A 22,837-nucleotide genomic window follows, 5' to 3' on the forward strand; every position below is an offset into this window, starting at 1 on the left:
TGCCATATATTGTTTTTACCACAGTGCACATATATAGTAATAACGTCAATGCTGCAATTAAACCCTGTATATTAGTTAGAGATAAGAGATAATTTCAAACCTGTTCAGCAGAATATTCACTTAATTTCACATTTGGCTGCAATTGTAGATTTTTAAAATGTTGGGAGGTATGGTACAGAGGCATAGGAATTTTACCAGGTTATGGGAATGAAGCCATACATGTATGAAATAAAGATATTCCACATAATAAGAAACGTAACTAAAATTAGCAAAGAAAGTGAAAGTACATAAACACACCAGGGCACATATTTAAAAAAGACACAGAAGTCACAGCAATGATGAACCTGTATTAAGTTGTATTGTCTATGCTGAACTCCTTTATATTATAAGCACTGTGTGTGTGTGTGTGTGTGTGTGTGTGTGTGTGTGTGTATATATATATATATATATATATATATATATATATATATGTTATTAAGTATATAAATTGTAATGTTACTGTCAGTAAAATATATTATTGTATACTGATATTTTCTGCATTATGATTATGTATTATCCATTGTATGTATGTAATTATACAATGAATGTCACTGTAAAAAAATGTTTGTTAAGTTGACAGGGTAGATAACAATAAAAGCTACATCATGAATAAGCAGGCCTATAATAATTAATGATATGACAATGTATCATCATCCTCTCAGCTTTCAGAATTTAAAACGGTGTCTCCACAGAGGTGAGGCGGCGACCATTTTGTCAGAGACCATAACTTGTATCGACTGCTTGATCAGTTGTTTTGGTAAGAACCATGCCTCTTGTTTTTCAGAACACGTTTATAACGTACGTATTTCAACCCAGAAGTGTAATGGGACGTAGAGAAAGAAATGTAATGGAACGCAGATAGGGAAGGGTAATGGAACGTAGAGAAAGAAGTGTAATGGAACGCAGATAGGGAAGGGTAATGGAACGCAGATAGGGAAGGGTAATGGAACGCAGATAGGGAAGTGTAATGGAACGCAGATAGGGAAGGGTAATGGAACGCAAATAGGGAAGGGTAATGGAACGCAGATAGGGAAGGGTAATGGAACGCAGATAGGAAAGGGTAAAGGAACGCAGATAGGGAAGGGTAATGGAACGTAGCGAAAGAACTAATGGAACGCAGATGGGAAGTGTAATGGAACGCAGATAGGGAAGGGTAATGGAACGCAGATAGGGAAGGGTAATGGAACGCAGATAGGGAAGGGTAATGGAACGCAGATAGGGAAGGGTAATGGAACGCAGATAGGGAAGGGTAATGGAACGTAGCGAAAGAACTGTAATGGAACGCAGATAGGGAAGGGTCATAGAATGCAGATCGCGCAGATTAATCTAAAGCAGACTAGGAAGAGTAATGGAATCCAGACCGGGAAGTGAACATGATATGATTTCCAGTTGAATTATGAACCCTTGATGCACATCAACTAAACAAAAGGTAAATATATGTTTTAACTCCAATCATTCACTTCAGTCCACATTCTACAGAGAACAGGTAGTTTTAATTGAATTCACCATTCGTTGTTATTTTCTGTGAATGGGCAGCATGCTAACAAGGAATGTACTAAAAGGAATGACAGCTTCAGTCTGCTGCTTAAAGGAATGACAGCTTCAGTCTGCTTAAAGGAATGCCAATAGACTACTATGATAGCAAATTGAAATTTTATATATATTTTAAAAAATCTTATACTTCTTAATTATATCTTTCACACACTTATTCCTAAGGTACTTGGTCATGTTTTACATGTGGAATGACATAGAATGACGGATGATTACTATGGAATGACAGCTGTTTTATACACCATGTCAATGCAAAAATGTCAAAACATTTGCTCTTCTGTCATGAAAAACACCCCTGTTTCTCCCATATCCCCTAATCACACACACTAAACCATTTGCATATACGCTCCCCCCACACCTGTACGTCACTACACCATACTTGCTTACTTTTGGCAACTTGTATCTGGGAGGGGGCGGGGCAAAATGTGTAAATTTTGGCCCCACTCCCGCGACAAATAGGCCATTTTGTCGCGGGGGCGGGGCTAAAATGATGCAGTTTACTGTGAATCGCGTCATTTTAGCTCCGCAATTGCGGGAGACGGGAGAAGCAGCTCTCCCGGGAGTCCGTGAGAGCAACCCAAATTTCGGGAGTCTCCCGGACATTCTGGGAGATTTGGCAAGTATGCACTACACAAGTCTCATAATGTGAAATGACGGACGATAACTATAGTGTGACAGCTGTTTTATACACCATGTCAATGCAAAAATGTAAAAACAATTGCTCGTCTGTCATGGAAAACACCCCTGTTTCTCCCACATCACCTAATCACACACACTAATCCCTTTGCATGTACGCTCTCCCACACCTGTACCCCACCACACAAGTCTCATAATGTGGAATGACGGACAATTACTATGGAATGACAGCGGTTTTGTATGCCATGTCAATGCAGAAATATCAGTAAAAACTTGCATTTCTCCCATAAAACACCCCTATTTCTCCCAGATTCTCTAATCCTACACACTAATCCCTTTGCATATGTGCTCCCCAACACCTGTACCCCACTACATTACTACAATTTGCATAGGTACATCAGAGTCATGAAAAGTCCCTAATAAAAATCATTTATTGGGTCAATCAATCAGTGGTATTATATTACATTTGGGTAAGGTGTCTTATATAAAGTAAGCACTACATGGGGCATATTCAATTCCTAGCGTTACTGCCAAAATTAATGCACCGCGCGCACTATTACCGTCATTACGGTAATAGTGCGCGTAAATACCGTTATTACGGTACTTTTCTCGCTGGAATTCAGCTCGCGGCTCAGGGAGCTGCAAGCTGAAATCCGGCTTACTATTACCGTTTCACAAGACATACAAAAAGTTCAGCATGCAATGGAGTGAAACTTTCCAAAGCTACTTTGATACACAATTAAAGGGCTGCATTGTAAAAAATTCAGCAAAGTTTAATATGCTGCATTTCCAAATGACACAAAGGCAACAAATAACATCAGTGAGAGCCTCAACAAAGTCATAAAATATGAGCTTGCATGGAAGGAACTCCCAATTGATACTGCCATCCTTCATCATCATCAACATCAACATTTATTTATATAGCGCCAGCAAATTCCGTAGCGCTTTACAATTGGGAACAAACATTGATAAGACAATACTGGGTAATACATACAGACAGAGAGGTAGGAGAACCCTGCTCGAAAGCTTACAATCTATGGGACAATGGGAGTTAGAAACACAAGGGCGTGTGCTGCATCCTTGCCACGTTCTACATGCAGCGCTATTATTATTTGTATGAATTTAAACGGGCATACTGTGGACTTGGAAATTACAAGCTTAGAGATCAGTTTTCAAAGTCAGTTACTGAATTAACATTTCCAGAGTTTATCCCCCTTGAATCCATCATTGATAAGATTAAGGCTACCAGTCCACTTCCAGTGAAAGGAATGGATAAAAATAAACATTACAGAATGAGCCGAATGTCTTTGGCAAGATATTGTATAGTGACTGGTGGGGTTTCCCTTTGTCCTCAATCATCAACGTTTGTGGTGAGAAATGTTCATGGACCACAATTTGAGGCAGTAAGACTACTGCTAGAACCCTCTTTTTGCTCCTGCCCGAGTACAGGGAAATACTACCATATTATAACAGCACAATTGTTAATTAGACACAAAGAGCCTGTGGATAAACAAACATACTCATTGTCAAGACTCTGGAAGAGGAGGTGTGGGAAAAGACAAAAATATGGGAGAAACAGGCCAAGAATTGATGATATTGATTACAAATGTACAACGGCACCAGACTTAATTTTTTGCTCCTCACTAGAAAGGGAAACACATCTTCTTGAAAATACAGAGATGAGCCCACCATCATCATCATCACCATTTATTTATATAGCGCCACTGATTCTGCAGCGCTGTACAGAGAACTCATTCACATTAGTCCCTGCCCCATTGGAGCTTGCAGTCTAAATTCCCTAATATAGACACACGCTCACACACAGACACGGACAACAGACAGAGAGGGAGAGACTAGGGTCAAATTTGATAGCAGCCAATTAACCTACTAGTATGTTTTTGGAGTGTGGGAGGAAACCGGAGCACCCGGAGGAAACCCACGCAAACACGGGGAGAACATACAAACTCCACACAGATAAGGCCATGGTCGGGAATTGAACTCATAACCCCAGTGCTGTGAGGCAGAAGTGCTAACCACTAAGCCACCGTGCTGCCAACAATAACAAAAGATAATATAGACTTCAATCTGGAGGAGAAGTACATTAATGCACCAAAACATTCAACACCAATAAAGAAAGTCACAGTAAAAAGTAATGGAAGTTACACATCTCCTTGGAATATAGAAGGAATAGTGTGTGAAACAGGGCTGCTGAGTACCATGGAGCAGGAGATTCTGAAAACGTTGGACCCTGATGAATGGCTTTGTGATGACGTTATTGAAGAAGCTATTTTAAACTTCATATGCCGGAAAAATTTGAAAGAACAAATACTGGCATGCCCAACTTATATATATCAGAGTGTTGTAAGAGGATGCGCTGATCTTTTCTACGGACACCTAAAAGAGTGCTTTAAACATGGACTTTGTCCTAGTCCCTTTCAACACTGATGTCTGGAAACATGGCCAGCATTGGTGTCTTGATGTCATTATTTTTAGAACCAGGGAAGTCATCATAGTAGATTCCAAGAAGCAAAACAACAGAGCCAAGGAACATAGTGATGTTCTTTTGTCCATTTCAGCGACCTGTCATCAGTTGGCAAATGTATTATTTATCCAAGCAGAATGAAAGGTGCACTTATGTGAAAATGCCGTTCAGCAAAATAATTCCTATGACTGTGGTGTATACGCAGTTTTAAATTCTTTTTGTATTATTTCTGGAGAGGAATACGAAGGCATAGAAAGTCAGCGCGTTGGAAGATGGATACAGAAAAATGTAGTTCAGCATAAACAGTGCAGCTATAAGAAAAGAAAATTTAAAGTCATGCAAGTACTCATACAATGAAATGCACAGCGAACTCATTACAATCAACTGGTGAAATACCTATCATCGTCATCATCATCATTTATTTATATAGCGCCACTGATTCCGCAGCGCTGTACAGAGAAGTCACTCACTTCAGTCCCTGCCCCATTGGAACTTACAGTTTAAATTCCTTAACATCACTCGTTAACAAGGATAGCAGTCAGTGGTCCACATGTGCAGAAAGTGCTTGCCCAGGAAATTACTCCCCAGACGACTGCATGATTCTCTGTTGTCACTGCTGAAATTGGTATCATGTAGCCCCTGCCTTTCTGTAATCAGGAAGAAGCTCCCAACCTACTACAAGTGTCAAAAGTGCTCTGCTACAACTTAATGAAAATTCACAACGAATATTATATATCTATACATCACCATGTAACACTGGACACTTAATATGATGAACATCATCATATTAAGTGTCCAGTGTTACATGGTGATGCAAAAAAAATTGTCTGGAACGGTGGTGTCAGACACACATTGGTGAAAGTAGTCGATCCTGCCGCTGCGGGACAAATAAGTATTGGTTTATATGCTGCCAGTTCTGACCTTTGCCTGGCTCAGACTGTTCATGGATCGTTGTCTGTCTTAACCATTTCGTTTGGATCTAACCATTCTCTGTATGGCCACTGGCAATGAAGTTTCCACTGGATATTGACCATTTATAGTTTGCTGCCACCTAGAAAGCTTCTTAAACAGTGGACCTTAATCCAGAATTGTGTGAGTACCTGCATTTCCGTGTATTTTATTCCTTTTACGATACTGACTATTGTCTCCAATATATTCCTGTGTCATTCAGAAGGCGTATAAAACAGCCGTCATTCCATAGTAATCGTCCGTCATTCCACATCATGAGACTTGTGTGGTGGGGTACAGGTGTGGGGGAGCGCATATGCAAAGGGATTAGTGTGTGTGATTAGAGGATGTGGAAGAAATGGGGTTGTTTTTATGGGGGAAATGCAAGTTTTTACTGATATTTCTGCATTGACATGGCGTATAAAACAGCTGTCATTCCATAGTAATTGTCCGTCATTCTATGTCATTCCACATATAAAACATGACCACCGATAAGTGTGTGGAAGATATAATTAAGAAGTATAAGATTTTTTTTAAATATACATAAAATTTAAATTTGCTATCACAGTAGTCATGTGACTTCATTGTCCTCTGTCGGGGCGGATGTAATGCCACTTGATTGTGGAGAAGGTTGCGTAATCACCACCATCACCCTATTGTAGTTTTATCAGAATGTTTGACACAGTCAGTTGTTTGTGTGATGATGCGGCCACATTTGTGTTTGTTATTTAAACATTTCTGTCCCCCCCTTCACTGCCCAATTAGGCTGTATCCTAACTTGTTGCTAATATACTACAATGTTGTTCTGTTACCAATGTTGGCCTCTTTCTTGTTCTCATTACCTGCCGTCTACCCCAACTCAGTGCCTATATATTATCATGACACCGGCAACTGTACCTAAAGACTTGGCCTGTGAGGAAACTAGGCCCATAAAGTCAGAATGTCACCAGAGCATATTATATGCTTTTTATTTGGTGAGTGCAATGTCCTTTTTACAGTCATTATACCAACAGGCTGGTTGACAGTTACTAGAGTAAATAATTAATCATCAATAGATTAATGTGATTTTCCTTGTAATTCCAGTCCCAGTGTTCCACCAGCCGTCACTTCTACTCTAACCACAAATGGACCACGTTCGGTGTAAACTGGAAGATTACAAAATCCCCCTACAGGATTTCCAGGTAGATGGAATTATTACCTTCTAATAATTAATGTAAAGTTATTCAAAATAATTTTTACCGTCACATCTTTTGTGATTATTAACTTTATATTATGTTATGCTTTATTATTATTTTCTAAAACATTTAGGGTGAAGTTCAGAGAGTTGTAATGATTAAGGAGGAAGACATTTCTACAGATATCAGCACAGGTAAGCAATAATAACTAAATACAGAATATAGTCACATATTCTCTTTGTACAGTCACTACAACAACTGTTATTCTACATCCTTCTCTGTCATTACAAACTAGTGTGGAGAAATAATCTGCACAGTAGGGTAGTTAGGAGCTAGCAGCCCTTATTAGACCCCGTTCTCCTCCTCACATAATGTCATTGAGCCTGATTCATTACGAGACACATACTGATGTTTGTTTTAAAACGCACGTAAATCGGGTATATGTACGCCAAATTCAACATGGAGCAGGTCTGAAGATACGTTGCTTGATGAATACAATCGTTAAGTCACTTACGTGACGTAAAACTGGAGAGCATAGCGCTGTGTATTTCTTTGCCCTGCTAGTGAATGTTGAAGGGTTGTAAAGACGACAGTCACAAAGTCGACGTAAATCAATATATGTAAGCCACCAATACCGGAGTTAAATGTTTAAAAAAAAATGTGTGCCCCCCTTCCCCAAACAGCTTAACAAACCCTTATGCTGCCAGTCTAGGCTGGTGGAAATATAGCATGGAAACCGTCAGTGTGGGATTCTCCTGCCATAATGCCAAACCAGACCCAGAACTACTACTTTTTGGAGCCACATGCAGATATATTTGGGGGGGGGGGGGGGTTTGGTAACAGTTATTAGGCCCATGAAACAATTATACTACATTATAAAATCATGATACTTACATTCTTCTCAAGTTACCTGTGACTCCTCCTCTGAATCATCTGATGATGGGGCAAATGGAAGCTGGGAATATGAAATATTTTCTGCCTCAACGTGGTGCTGGCCCTCCTGCTAATGGGCCTCCCTGTCCTCCGCTGCCTCTTCCGCATGCCCCTCCCTTGCTACACAGCGTCTTTGATGGAGGTGTAGGCGACGGATGCTAAGGCGTTCAGTTTGAATTAGTTTATATATAAATGTTATCTCTGTCTCACGCATACATAGAGACATCCAGGTAATGCAATTTCCAATATCAAACATGGGCCATCATTGGCCAAATAAACACACCTCAACACCACTTTCATATGGACTTGACCTGGGAGGTTTATATTAATCACATACTGATTCTGAAACATCACTATTACATAGCAGGCCTGGTACTTTGTCCAATGAAGGTTATTTGCAAGTTCCACTAGAAGTAGGAACATTCTGAACTCCTTGCAGAGAGCATCCCTCAAGCAAATGGAGAGGGAGAACACGCGCAAAGACGCAATATTAGACTTAATATTTACAAATAGTGACAGAATATCTGGTGGAAATGTGGGTTACAACCTAGAAGCCAGTGACCATCAAACAGTTTGATGTATTATAAATACAGAGACTTAGACTACACAAAAACAATGTAAAGGGGCAAAACTTTTTTTAGGTATATCAGTGAAAAGAGAAAACTAAAAGGATGAATAATAAGACTAAAGACAGAGAGTGAGGGTCTTGTTGAGGGAGACAAGGTAATAGCAGATCATCTTAATAATTATGTTTGCTCAGTGTTCACTACAGAAAGAGCGGGGAAGAAGCCCACAGTTAAGTTGCCAGTATAGTCATAAAAATAAGGTAGATACAAGTACATTTACAGAGGAGAAGGTCCTATCACTACTCAAAACTGAAAGTGGATAAATCAATGGGGGTCAGATGGGATACATCCAATGATGCTAAGAGCTTAAAGGGGTGCTGATAACACCATTAATAGAATTATTCAACCAGTCACTAGCTACAGGAGTAATTCCAGAGGACTGGAAAAGAGTGAATCTAGTCCCACTGCACAAAAGTGGAATCAAGGAAGAGGCAAGTAACTACCGACCAGTGAGCTTTACATCAGTAGTAGGGAAATTGATGGAAACACTGTTAAAGGAAAGAGTTGTAGAATATCTAATATCTAGTAACTTACATGATCCCAAACAGCATCAACTTACTAGGGAGAGATCGAGTCAAACAAATCTTATTGACTTTTCTGACTGGGTGACTAATGCATTAGATCAAGAGGAAGGGGGGAGTCGTAGATGTACTTATCTAGATTTTAGTAAGGCTTTTACACTGTCCCACATCACAATGATAAATTAAATAATCTAATAAACTCAAAAACTTGGGATTGGATTCTAAGATGGTTGAATGGATAAGATCTTGGTTGCAGGATTGAAAACGGAGTTGTAGTAAATGGAGTGCATTCACAGGATGGAAAGGTTTCCAGTGGAGTACCCCAAAGATCTGTACTTGGACCAGTGCTTTTTAATAGCTTTATTGGTGACATTGCAAATGGTATTGAAGTGAGAGTATGTCTTCTGTAGATGACACAAAGATGTGCAACTGGATAGACACACCAGGAGGGATAAAACAAATGATTGATGATCTAGGTAGACTAGAGAAATGGTCAAGACAGTGGCAATTACAGTTTAATGTCAAAAATGCGAAATCATGCACTTGGGTGGAGTAATGGAAACTACTGAGGAGGAAAGGGATCTAAGAGTACCTATTTCAGGTGACTTAAAGGCAGGTAAGCAATTTAACTTAGGAATCAGTAAGGCAGGTCGGATGCTTGGTTGCATAGGGAGAGGAATCGGTAGCAGAGAGAAAGAAGTAATAATGCCACTGTATAAGTCATTGGTATGGTCTCATCTAGAATACTGTGTTCAGTTTTGGATGTCCTATCTCCAGAAGGATATAAATACATTAGAGACTGTACAAAGAAGGGCAACTAAAATGGTGCAAGGAATAAAGCAGAAAACTTACCCGAAAAGACTAAAAGATCTTAATATGTATGATAGATACTTTCAAATATTTCAAGGGTTTGAACAAGGTACATGAGGGAAACAGTCTTCAAAGGAAGAGAAGTACTAGAACACGAGGACATGCACTGACACTGGGGGGAAGTAGGTTCAGAGGAAATGTGAGGAAACATTCCTTCACAGAAAGGGTAGTGGATGGTAGCCTCCATCAGAGGTGGTAGAGGCTAATACAGTAGAGCAATTTAAGCATGCTTGGGCTAGACATAAGGATATCCTTAAAAAAATAAATAAGGATTAAATAGAGTTGGCAGAGAGATGGTACCGGAAAAGCTGGGTCCAACCTCAGAAATAGACTGAGAACGGATTAGATTTAGGTCTAATCTGCAGGTCACAGGATTACAGCAATAATGAAGAAGTTGTCGAGCAGGGTTTTGAAGCAGAGTGATGTTTATTTGCTCTCATACTGGTTGAAGGTACCAAGTGATCAGGTCAGATGGGACATCAGAATGATACATTTCAGTGTACAAGACAGTGCTTTTTATACTGATTTGGGCACAGGCTATTTTTAGACTCAGGATGCAATGTGTTTACACAAACATGGATTTACATGCATTGTAAAGCTAACAATATTTACACTTATCTGTGAAGTTCCAGAAACGATGTGATGTCCTGCATCTTGTTTTTAGACACAGGAAATCTAGCAAGTCAAAAGGTCTAATTCACATGAATACTTTCTTCAGACAGTCGCAGAATGCACATTCACAAAGAAAGGTACAAACCCCAAACAAGTAATTTCCCCACATCACGATACACAAAGACTATCTAAACAAAGGCTCATTGTATCAGATATATATATACATCATAAATAAGGCATTTCCTTTAGCAAGGTTAAAACAGAAAAAGTGAATTTTCTACCCTGGTCTCAGAAATAATGATTTTTTATATCAAAATATACACAATATCCAAAATAAGTGCATTGGCAATTATATAAATAAGCGCCCTGCGCTATTTCCTTTAAATAAATTTATACCATAAGTTATTTAGAAGTGATCCAGTCACAGTAAATACAGTAAATAATGAAATCGGCAGTATAAGATAAACAATGTCATGAATACAGTAAATATAATAAAGTCCAGCAGAAAAACAATACATCTTGGTGGTAATCCTAGGGAAGGATCATCCTATGTTCATGATAACATTAAATAGTAAAATAGTGCTTGATGTTAGTTTATCTAAAGAGATTCATCAATAGGAATAGATCAAGAGCAGGCTGGTCCAGAAGTATTCAGTGTTGCTATTGTTAGGAATTTATCCCAGGGCTAGAGCTATACACGGTGCAGAATAGATAATAGAAACATTAAATCTTACTTGAGTAACAAAGTGACTGGATCCTCGAGGGGTGGTGGGTGGATTATAGGATCTTTTTTACCACTCAGAACAAATGGCTGGTGTTAATGTCTCACAAATACTCTTCGGTCAACGCTGTGACGGTGGTCCTAGCGGGAGCAGACAGACGCTGCTGTTGGAAGTAGGTATAGTAATTGCTGTATGGAAGAAATCGTTATGTCGTTCATTGTGAGTAGCAACCAGTCCTTTCAGCGCTGCTTGTCCATATAGTGATCCCGGAGAGCATGTCCCCGTCTGGCGGTCGTGTGATCGTTTATTCCGACTGCTGTGCCGGGTGCTGCCTGTGGTTAAAACAGCCACAATCTGTGTTGGCTTGCTGGTAAGCGTGTTCCTGCTCAGCTCTGGTTAGCGGGCCGGCAGTGATTCGCCCAGTAGGATTAAGTTTTGAAATAGAAGTACTTTGAAGTCAATGACTGTGTAGTAGATCAAGAGTAAAAGTCTACCAAACGCGTTTCACCGACGCTATAGTCGGACTTCCTCGGGGAAAAATGTGTCATTGAACAGTCCATAATGCTATGCCTAATAAAGGCTATTAGGGAGTGTGCTTAATTAATTATCCAGTCACAGGTGTCTATGTGCAGTTGATTGGCTCATTTGATCCATGGATGTGTCTCGCTCATGTCTGCCTCCAACTTCCGTTATGATTCCGTTGCCTTATGTGATACACTTTACAGGGATGTTAAGTATTGTTACTAATGACTGTCTTTTTACTCCTGTTTAGAAAGCGTGGCTGACCAAGACCATCCAGGGACAAGTCAGGCCTCTGGCTACTCCGCTTCAGCCTCGAAGCGGAGGCAACCAAATTTCAGCATTAGGGAATTGGAAGTGTTGATCAAGCTGGCGGTGGATAGGCTATACTCTACCAACCAGCAGCTCTCCACCCCAGCAAAAGCTCGAATCTGGGAGGATATCATGATGCAGGTCAATGCCGTGGCTCCAATTCACCGAACAGTGACGGAGGTCAAAAAAAGGTAATTTGGGGTTTTTTGGGTGCCAAAATTAATATTTTGTGCTCTGCATGCCTAGTACAGGTCTGTAAATGTTTACAACCTTAAAATCATTGTCCAAGGTATGACTAACCAACATCTATACTAACTTTAAAAACTTGGACATTATCATTGCTAATGTGCCACTTTTTTTAAAGTCTTCAAATTAAGTATTAGCACTAGGTAGCTTCCTGTAATTAGTCTTTGACCTCTAGGGCCAAGACATATACCTGCACAAGTTTTCTAAAAATATTTCGGTGTGTATACATTGCAACATTCTTATTTTGGAACATTTCATACAGGTGGCAAGACTTTAAGCGTCGCCTGAAGGATAAAATTCGGGACCACCACATTCTTGCTAGGGCAACAAGCGGTGGTCCCCCGGCTCAATTGTACCTCAGTCCCCTGGAGACCACGGCATTGGCTTGCCTTGATGAGCAGTTGGTGCAGGGGTTGGGCTGGATTAACACCGGACCGTGCCTACCCCTAACAATACCACTCATCCCCAGAGGTACATTTATAATCCATAGATAAAAAAATTACATATGTTTTGTTTACAGAAAACGAATTACACCCAACAACAATAGCTGGATTTTTTTTTAAAAAAATAAGAAATTAATAATTAGCACTTGCCAATTGTAATGCAAATAAAACTTCTAAATCCTTGGTAGTTATACTGAAGCCTAGCCAGCCTATTGAGCATTTCCAAGATCACTTTGAGATTTCTAAAGGATGTCTAGGTAACATTCCACTGAGCACACACATAGGCTGCTTGATGCATTGATATACATATTGTTATAACATTTTGGATAATTTTTGAGAAAAGATAACTCCACATATACACACCGACTTGCATGTTAAATAATACACAAAGATTGTTATGAAATCGATTTAATATGATGCAAAAACATGGATGTTGAGTCAGACATTGATGTTTATGTAATTTTTTTTTGTTTTCTTACACTACGTTAGGTGAAGATACAGAGGAAGAAGAAGAGGGCCTAGTGGAGGTGACCCAGGATGTGGAAGAGCCTCAGATGGAAGAGGAAGCAGGGGGAAGTGGGCACCATGCTCTACTCCTGGAATTCTTCAATAAAATGCACCAATCCAACCGAGCACTAGAGAGCACAACCCAGGAGATAAACACTACCCTGAGCCATATCCATGGCAAATTCACCAACCTTGATACCACCCTGACCCATATCCATGGCAAATTCACCAACCTTGATACTACCCTGACCCATATCCATGACAAATTCACCAACATTGACACTACCCTGACCCATATCCATCATACTTTTACCAACATTGACACAACTCTGACCCGTCTCACCGACCTTTTCGCACAATATCTCACCAGCAACCCTCCTGCCCCAATGACACGTGCTACCTCTCCTTCCTCTACGACACATGTTTCCTCTCATTCCACTAGTGTCCCTATGCAAAATTCCTCCACAGAAGATCCTATGTCTCAATATCCAAATGGTAATCATCCCCACCTTTACCCTCCTTATCATCCCCACCTTTACCCTCCTTATCATCCCCACCTTTACCCTCCTTATCATCCCCAATTTTACCACACTGCCCCACCGCCCCCTGCAGCCCAAATGCCCTCTGTTTCCCAACCCCCTTTTTTGACCCCACCAACCTCTTATGCCCAACCCAGCTCTTATGCCCATCCCGCCTATTTTGCCCAACACACGTCTTTTGCCCAACACACCTCTTTTGCCCAACACACCTCTTTTGCCCCACCGCCCTCCTCTGCTGCTGTCCCACCGCCCTCTGCTGCTGTCCCACCCTCTGTTGCACCTCCACCCTCTGCTGCACCTTCACCCTGTGCTTCTTCCTCACTGTTGCCCTCCACATCACGGGTAACCAGAAGCCAGGTCACGGCCAAATCATTATCAAATTTTGGGCCAAGGGGCAAGCGGGCTCGAAAAAAATGAAAACATTTATTGTAATTTTTTTGCGGACACGTGTGGTTTGTGTTTGCTTTAATACACATTTGTTTGTCTTAAAAAAATACGTTTCCTTGTGTATTTGTTCATTTACTTTAAACATTACATTTAAAACAAAGGCCAAAAGGTAATTACATGTAAAGTATGATGAAATCGCATATCTTTTTCTACCTGAAATAGTCTTGGGAATCCTATAAAGAATAAGAGGAAAGAAAAAAATAAATCCGCAGGCATACAGAGAAGATGCAGACAAAATATTTGAAATGTTTTATAGCACACAAGCACAATGCACATGTATGTAAGCATGTTGGAAATACACAACACGCACAAAACAGACAAGCATTGGTAATGTCCAGACTCCAGTGTTGTATGAAGGAAAAAAAAAGAAGACAATTTCAATGTTCCCACAAGAATCATCATCACCATTTATTTATATAGTACCACTGATTCACTCACAACAGTCCCTGCCCCATTGGAGCTTACAGTCTAAATTCCCTAATATACACACACAGACGACTGAGAGAGAGAGACTGTAGGATCAATTTTGATAGCAGCCAATTAACCTATCAGTATGTTGTGGAGTGTGGGAGTAAACCAGAGCACCCGGCAGAAACCCACGCAAACACAGGGAGAATATACTCCTCACAGATAAGGCCATGGTCGAGAATTGAACTCATGACCCCATCGCTGTGAGGCATAAAAATAAGACACCTACCTCTTTTTGGTATAGAACAGTTCTTATCATCCGCAGCAAACAATGGTTTAAATAGATCCTTTTACCTAAATGGCACCATAGTCCTTTCCCTCTGGCAGTGTTGTCTAACGCGATGAGTGTGTGTAGGTGAATAGTCCATTCTCCCATTAGATGGCGAGGTTGCGACTTCTGTGCTAGGTCATCGCTATGATTTAGACCAGACCCTGAGCAGGCGCAGGATTTCCGTCTGTAAAACTGCGTACTTGTGCTTTCGCCGTAATGTGAGTGTTATGTGTCTGCAGGGGAACGCCTTTAGTGCATTCACCACGTTCCCATCCTGAAATCAATGGCTGACATAAATGTCATTTGCGCTCGAAGATGACTTGGAGGTTGTTGCGTTCTGGGGCGCAAAGTCCGATTCTGGCCGTGCACAGAGTAATTGTGCGTATTATAATCACCAGATGAATAACCCCTACTGTGTGCTACCAGCCAAGAGACCTGACCAATCCACACACAATCTCTCTCTCCCTCCCTCTCTCTCTCTCTCCCTCTCTCTCTCTCTCCCTCTCCCTCTCTCTCTCCCCTCAGTACAGGGGGCTTCAAATTGAAAATTGTTATTTCTGAGACCAGGCTAGAAACTGTTTTTTTCTTGTTTTCTTATACCCCTTAATGGCAACGGTATTCCCTGATGGCAGTGGCCTCTTTCAATAGTGTTATGCACGTTTTGTCGCTATCCAATAACGATTATCGAATCTCGATTTGCGTTTCCAACGCACAATATTTATTCTCAAAAAATGGAATAATTCAAGCGAAAGAATAATAAGTACAGCCGTTACTTATCGCAGGCGCTCTGGATCCAGTGAACAGTCATTCAGGTCTGAAGTCTGTGGTCTATATGACTGAACACTAGATGAGAGCTACTGCTTATATGCAAACAGAAATACAGTAAAACAATGCAGATGGTATGGCTTGCTTCTATTGGTCCAGGCTTCAGGAAGGTCCAGGGGGTTGCAGATCATAGGCTAGTTCAAACTAAAGAATCCAAAGGTGGGGGTCCAGGGAATGTGCTCCTTTCTTCCCGCCAAGACTCCAGTTACAACTAGTCCATTAGCATTTTATAGTTAGCATCATATTAAAGGTTTATTCCCTAACATCAATAACTAGAGCATGCAATGTGCGATCTCTTCGCCGAATGAACTGGACAGCTGCTGATGTAAAGGGGATTAATATGATACCAGACATGACACCTTTCCTTTAACCTGTACCATATGTATCACTAATATGCATATAACTTATAATATTACACATAAACACTACTATATTTCGACATAAATAACTATGTGTTGCAACTACAATTAATGTGTACTATTTACAAATGTGTGTGTTTGTGCGAATGTACATAAAAGTGTAAAAACTGTTATTGCCGCGTGTCGCGGCTGGATAAGCCCTTCCACGCCGTAGCGTGCTCTACGCATATTAGCAGACAAAGACAACCAAGTTTGCTCGATATTAATTGAAATTACTTTATCCAATTTGCTGACTTCGACAGTAGGATAATATGCCCTGCCACACTGTAAACATTGAGCAGGAATGGTGTGAGGAACATGACAAAGAGTTCAAGGTGTTGACTTGGCCTCTAAATTCCCCAGATCTGGGTCCTATCCAGGATCTGTGGGATGTGCTGGAAAAACAAGTCTGAGCCCTGGAGCCCCACCTAGTAAATTACAGGACTTAAAGTATCTGCTGCTAACCATCTTGGTGCCAGGACCTACACAATATTAGGCAGATGGTTTTAATGCTGTGTCTGATGTGTGTGCGTATATATGTACATGTGTATATATATATATATATATATATATATATATATATATATATATATATATATATACACAAATTAACCCGTGCATGATACTCATGCATTCTAGTCAAGTCAAGCTACTTAAGGTGTTAAAAAGGTTCTTGTCATGCATTTGGGCCTAGCCCAGGCCTCCTCAGGGGAAGAGCGTTACTTCCCGACGCAAGCACCCTTTTTTAACATGGTTTTGTCCACATGTCACCACCTCATCATTTTTCTCCATCACCTCATCCTTCATCTTCATCGCCACATCCTTCATCAAGCTACTTAAGGTGTTAAAAACTCCCCACTGTCACCCCCGGCAACCACCAACCACTCCCAACTGTCACTTCTTCAAGAAATATATAGGTCAGTGTATAACTCTGCCCAGCAGGTGGCGCTGCAGCTTGGGTTTTTTTTTCCCACACACGCCACTAGGCATTTATATAGTAGATATATATATATATATATTGTATTTAGTCACTGTGTGTGCCCTACAGATGGATCCAGTAGCAGAAATGCAACAGAGAGGTTTTCCAGGACACTTTATTCACAGGAATGTACAGTGGAAGACTTCAGACTGGACAAACACATCAAGGTATGGTCACTTTGTGTCTGTTTCATACCTTTATGTAATTCTTTTTCTTTTCTAGTATTCCTTTGCTTATTTTGGGATAAATGTGAGAAGCAGTAGCATACTGGGACACCACCCCTGTTTTCTGCATTTCCAAACCTTAATTGAAAGCATTATTCAGACTAGTTGCATATACTGGTAAAATACCACCATTGTACTAATATGTACACTACATATCTAACTTCTAACTACATATTTTATCCTCATTACATCAGACAGTAAGTATCTCTGCACCAAGTGTATCTTACAGTTTTCTCTGGAGGTCACTACTTTACCTTGGTAAACGTCTCTCAAAGCTTATTGGGACAAATAGCTGATATTTTTCTTATCCTCTCTCATATCACTGAGTTTTTGGGAATGTAAATTGTTACCAGAGCTGTGCTAAAGGCCAATGTATTGTCTGCTGGTTTTTCTTATCTTTCAGTCTGTGTGTTTTAGAACACAAAATTACTGTAATTGAACATTGTGGGTGTTTACATTCATGGCCTATTGATATAATACTCTCTGGGTCTGAGTCATTAAGGAGAGTAAAGCATAACAAAGGATAAAATTTTAGCTGGGCAAACCATGTTGCATTGAAGAGGTGTTACGATACTTACCATTCCACGCTCCCCCGCCGCTCCGTCGGACCCGGAAGCCGCACTTCCGGGTTCAGCGATCACGTGACTGCTACCTAGGGCAGTCACATGATCACCACCAAGGCGGGGAATTCAAATGGGACTCTGCATAAAAACCTAGCTCTGACACTTGGAGAGTGTCAGAGCAACTTACAAGTTCCTGGCTCCTGATTCCTGTGTCCTTCCTTGTTCCTGCTTCGTATGTATTGACTCCCAGTGTACCGACCCGGCTTGTTCACTCTTCTGGATTCCGTTGTCCTCTGTGTACCGACCCGGCTAGCTGACCTCGCTTCTGTTCTTGTGACCCGTGTACCGACCCGGTTTGATTGACTCCGAGACCGCTTCCTGATTCTGTCTGCATTGCCTGCCTGTGTACCGACCCGGCCTGTCCGACTATTCTCATCTTGCTCCTGCTCCGCTGTACTACACCTTGGGGCAAACCTGAGGACCGCGACCTGCGACTCCTGGCAGCAAAGCCCATCCCGCCTTGCGGCGGTTCTTGGTGAATACCGGGGAGATTGTTAGACTCCGCACCTCAGGTAAGCCAGCGTTAATCAAGGTTAGTAGAGAATCCAGTAAATCCGTTACAAGAGGGAGGTAAATTTACAATGTGGGGACAGATTTATAGTTGGGGTAGGACATGTCCTAGACCAACTTTAAATGTCTGTGTACAAATAAAGTTATCAAGTATTTGTGTGCTACATGAAAAAACAGCCAGTATTTAACTTATGTGCAAAATAATAAACTAATCTGCACCCCTTGCACTGTAACATGGTTTGTCCTGGAGAACATTTACTCCTTTTTTGCCTTACTTTCCTTAATGACTCAGGCCCCATTTATAACAGTTGTCTACTTCTGAACAATGGCCTCTTAATATATTCTGCCTCCCTGTGTGCAGGAAACACACTCAGAATTCCCAATTACCCGAGGTTGGTAGCCGGCTCATACTGTTTCTCACAGACTGGAACTCCGTAGAACTCTATGGAAATGGACTAAACTGATAATACTTTCCTAAGAGTTACACCATTGCTGAAGTGACAATTAGCTGTCTGCAGCTCAATCGTCTCCCAGCTTCAGGTTATAGGGTGGGTTCCAAGGATCAGGTCATTCCCCCAACCCATTTACTATATGAGAGAAGTTACGCAGGTTATATTAAGGGGGCAGAGGGTTTGAAAAAGTGTGAGGATCACCATCCCAATCTCCGTAATACAATGCCTGTCACTCAACAAGTAATGGAACCATTTAGTTACACATTCAGGGCCTGAGTCATTAAGGAGACTAGGGCAAAAAAAATAAGTAAATGTTCTCTGGGACAAACCATGTCACAATGCAAGGGATGCAAATTAGTTTATTATTTTTGCACATATGATAAATACTGGCTGTTTTTTTTTATCTAGCACACAAATACTTGATAGCTTTATTTTTACACTGACATTTAAATTTATTCTAGGACATGTCCTACCCCAACTATAAATCTGTCCCCACATTTTAAATTTACCTCCCCCTCCAATGCAACATGGTTTTGCCCAGGTGCTAAGTTACTCCTTCGTTATGCTATGCTCTCCTTAATGACTCAGGTACTCAGTAGACATTATTGCAATGTATTGATATTAGTCTGTGTGTTTTTAGGAGGAAAACCTGAAGGTTGTGGTAATTGATCCTGTGATAAAAGGAGAAAATTTGTTAATGAAGATTAAGGAGGAGGAAATTCCTACAGATATCAGCACAGGTAAGTAATAATCACTAATACAGAAAAGATTCATATTCATATTCTCCTTGTTCTGCCACTACATTAGTCTGTTATACTCCACCTTCTATTCAGCCTTTTTGATAGCGTTACACACACACACATACACACACACTGAATCATAACATGACTTTACATAACACAAGGCAACAGTGTTGGAGCACAAACACGTGTGTAGAACAGGCCTGGTCAACCTGTGGTTCTCTAGGTGTAAAACTACAAGTCCCAGCATACCTTGCCAGTTATTGGATAACTATCAACTGACAAAGCATGTTGGGGTTTGTAGTTTCACAACTCCTGGAGAGCCACAGGTTGGTTAGGCCTGTTGCAGAATATACAGTGTATTCAGTCACTCGGTTTGTGTTTCCTACAGGGGGATCCAGTGACAGAAATGCTTCGTCTTCACAGAATTGTACAAAGGACAATACCAAACTGGATAAACACATACAGGTATCGGCAGCACATTCAGTGCATTCTTTTTTTAGAATGTTCTATAATTTTTTTTCTATTAATTTGTTTATCTTATAAGGGGATGTAAACTGTTCTAAATTGTGGAAGTTCTTAGTGTTTACCATAATACCATAGGAAAACCAATAAAGACACGGACACCAGATTAACGTTGGCATAAAATATTATTTATTAAATGACTAATATTAAACTAAAGGGGCTGAAAGGCGGACGAGAGCAGGGCAGTCAGCAAACACAAAACCAATAACGGTGGAAAGGTCAGACCATTGTACCACCAACCCAGGATCATACCTTATCTATTGGCCGGTGCGAAATATCTTGTCCAACGGCAAGACTACACCCCCCTTATAACCGCCAGTAAAATATTCAACATACTGGCCCAGAGTCCCACTCACTGGACCCACCACACGTGATGACAACACAATCCAAAAGGGGGAGTAGTGACCTATGACGAGATAACCCAAGCACCATATGCAAACTTACCGACTGCACTGTTCTCCCACCTAGAAGGAACCATATATCCACAAACCTAATAACTGCCGGGTGGGCGGGAGGAATCCGGAAGCAGAGAGGGGGAAATGGTGGAGAACTTCACCTATATAAAACTAACCCACCCCCCTCCTCTGCCTTATTGGTTAACAGATAGAAGCAGCCCATAGGCTAAATACCTAATCACTCACCCACGTGCTTTTAACTGCGTTTAGGCTGATGGCCACACTTCCCATATGAGTCGTGACATCAGAAATTAGTATTTATTTTTTGGGAGGGGTTCTATTCAGTGCAATGTACCTCCTTACGTCATCCCAACATTGCAGATATTCCTGGGGTGTGAGGCAAACTCTGCAAAGTTGCATTGCCGTGGAGTGCCCCCCTGACTGCTCTGTAGGCTCTCTGCGGCACATGGAGGAGAATGGAATCAGCCCCACTGTGTCTAATGCAGAGTTTACATAGTTCAAAATAAAAACTGATCTATTGTGTTGTTATGTATTATTTGGATAGGTCTGCCACAAAGGAAGTCGCTGTTTCATACATTACATCAGCCATTCACCTTGCGTGAAGAATATACACTTTCATTAGCTTCCAAGTCATCTTCTCTCTTATCCTTATATATGCTCCTAATGTATTATACTCTGACTTCTTAGACTTCACATATAAATTCACACGGGGAACTGATGCAGTCATAAAAATGTACTAGTCATGAAAACCACCCTCTGCTTTGCTTAAGGTGAAATCAATCAAATAATATGCTCGTCCGCACCAATGACCTATCTTGTGAACAGTTAGGGTTACGAAATGAATAGATTTAATCAGAGATACAACTTAAAGGCTAAACTACACAGTATTACTTGCACAACGTCCACCGATTCTGCGGTAGCAGCAGAGAGAGAAGCAGTGCTGAACTAGAGGACTTATCTGATCAGGGAAACAGTGTAAATACACATCCATGCCATGATAAATACAACCAGTGCAGTTGAGGGTAGACGTGTTTATGTTTGCTCAGTTTTTCTGCTTTGTTGGATTTAAATATTTGGTTGCTCCCTAGGAGGAGGGCTTCATTGACGGGGTAGGTCCTGTAAGAGATTGAAGCACAATAGCTACTTTAATATTGTGTGCTAATCATCATATTAACTAATGACTGTAGATTTATTTTATAACATAGGTGACCCACCAAACGGTGTTTTATGCACTAGAGCAATCCAGAAATGATATTGCACTGAACAGCAGATTCTCAATTCAATTTTTGTACCGGACTTCTTATTAGAATCAGCTTTTAATAATCCAGCTTAGAGGGAACATTGCTCCTTCCCATTGTACTTAGATTTACCGCCTGGTTTACGGCTGGTAGAATTTTCTTTCTACACCCCCCACACTCCTTATTGGAAGGGAGCTATCAATGGTTACTCTTTGTTCCTGTGTATTTGAAATAGTGGTAGATCTGTGCTATAAAGGACTGGACCCACTTTCATATTTAGGAGATGTCTTTAGTGGGTTCACTTGTATGAGAGAGATTCCCTAGATTACATACAGTTGTGGCCACAATTATTGGCTCCCATGCAGTTATTTGTAATAATGCCCCATTTTTTCCACAAAATTGTTAAAATTAATAAATATTTTGGTATCCACATATGTATTTCTTTGGTTTGCTATAAAATAAAACATAAAGAACTGAAAAAAATACTAAAACGTAGTTTAATCCACACAGACATCCTTAAATGAGCTGGACAAAATTATTTGACACCTACTAGAATTATTTAGAAATAATTACATTTCAAGCAGGTGATTCTCCTTCACTTTGGAGCTGAACTCTCCAGTGGTAAGTAGCAGGTGCCTGCAATATAACCATGACTCGTTAATCGAGCATGAATAGAGAAAAGGACTCATTCTCCTATTTCGTGTCACTGTGTGTACTGTAATGAGCATGGAGATAAGAAAGCCAGAGAATTGTCTGAGGAGATCAGATAGAAGATTTGTAACCAAGCACGGACAGTCTCAAGGTTCCAAATCAATCTGCAGAGACCTTGATGTTCTGGTTTCCACCTTATCTGTACTTAATATTATATGGAAGCTTAGGATCCATGGCACTGTAATCCACCTCCCTGGACGTGGCTGCAAGAGAAAACATGGTTGACGATTGCAGTGCAGGTTGTTTAAATGGTAAAAGCACCTCATTTAACTGGCAAAAGATTGAAACCGACCTTCAGACATAAGGTACAACAGTTTCAACTTGCACTA

At 40.7% G+C, this 22,837-nt stretch overlaps 1 protein-coding gene across 3 annotated transcripts in view; it reads left to right on the top strand.

The window, feature by feature from the left end:
- The first annotated feature begins 1,263 nt into the window (after positions 1-1,263).
- Positions 1,264-22,837, top strand: part of LOC142159889 (uncharacterized) — a 29,005-nt gene continuing 7,431 nt past the window's right edge. Inside the window, exons 1-7 of one of the 3 annotated variants that reach the window (XM_075214744.1) lie at positions 1,264-1,468; positions 6,520-6,630; positions 6,740-6,837; positions 6,965-7,025; positions 17,139-17,236; positions 19,519-19,618; positions 20,010-20,086. In XM_075214744.1, coding sequence (XP_075070845.1) covers positions 6,781-6,837; positions 6,965-7,025; positions 17,139-17,236; positions 19,519-19,618; positions 20,010-20,086 — 393 coding nt within the window. In that variant the 5' untranslated portion in view covers positions 1,264-1,468; positions 6,520-6,630; positions 6,740-6,780. Of the gene's footprint in view, positions 1,469-6,519; positions 6,631-6,739; positions 6,838-6,964; positions 7,026-11,887; positions 12,138-12,454; positions 12,664-13,124; positions 14,170-17,138; positions 17,237-19,518; positions 19,619-20,009; positions 20,087-22,837 lie in introns of those variants that run through there. The other 2 variants (XM_075214742.1, XM_075214743.1) reach the window with 2 other exon arrangements.

The sequence above is a fragment of the Mixophyes fleayi genome, chromosome 6 (genome assembly GCF_038048845.1).
Source record: "Mixophyes fleayi isolate aMixFle1 chromosome 6, aMixFle1.hap1, whole genome shotgun sequence".
NCBI classification, from domain to species: Eukaryota; Metazoa; Chordata; class Amphibia; order Anura; family Limnodynastidae; genus Mixophyes; species Mixophyes fleayi.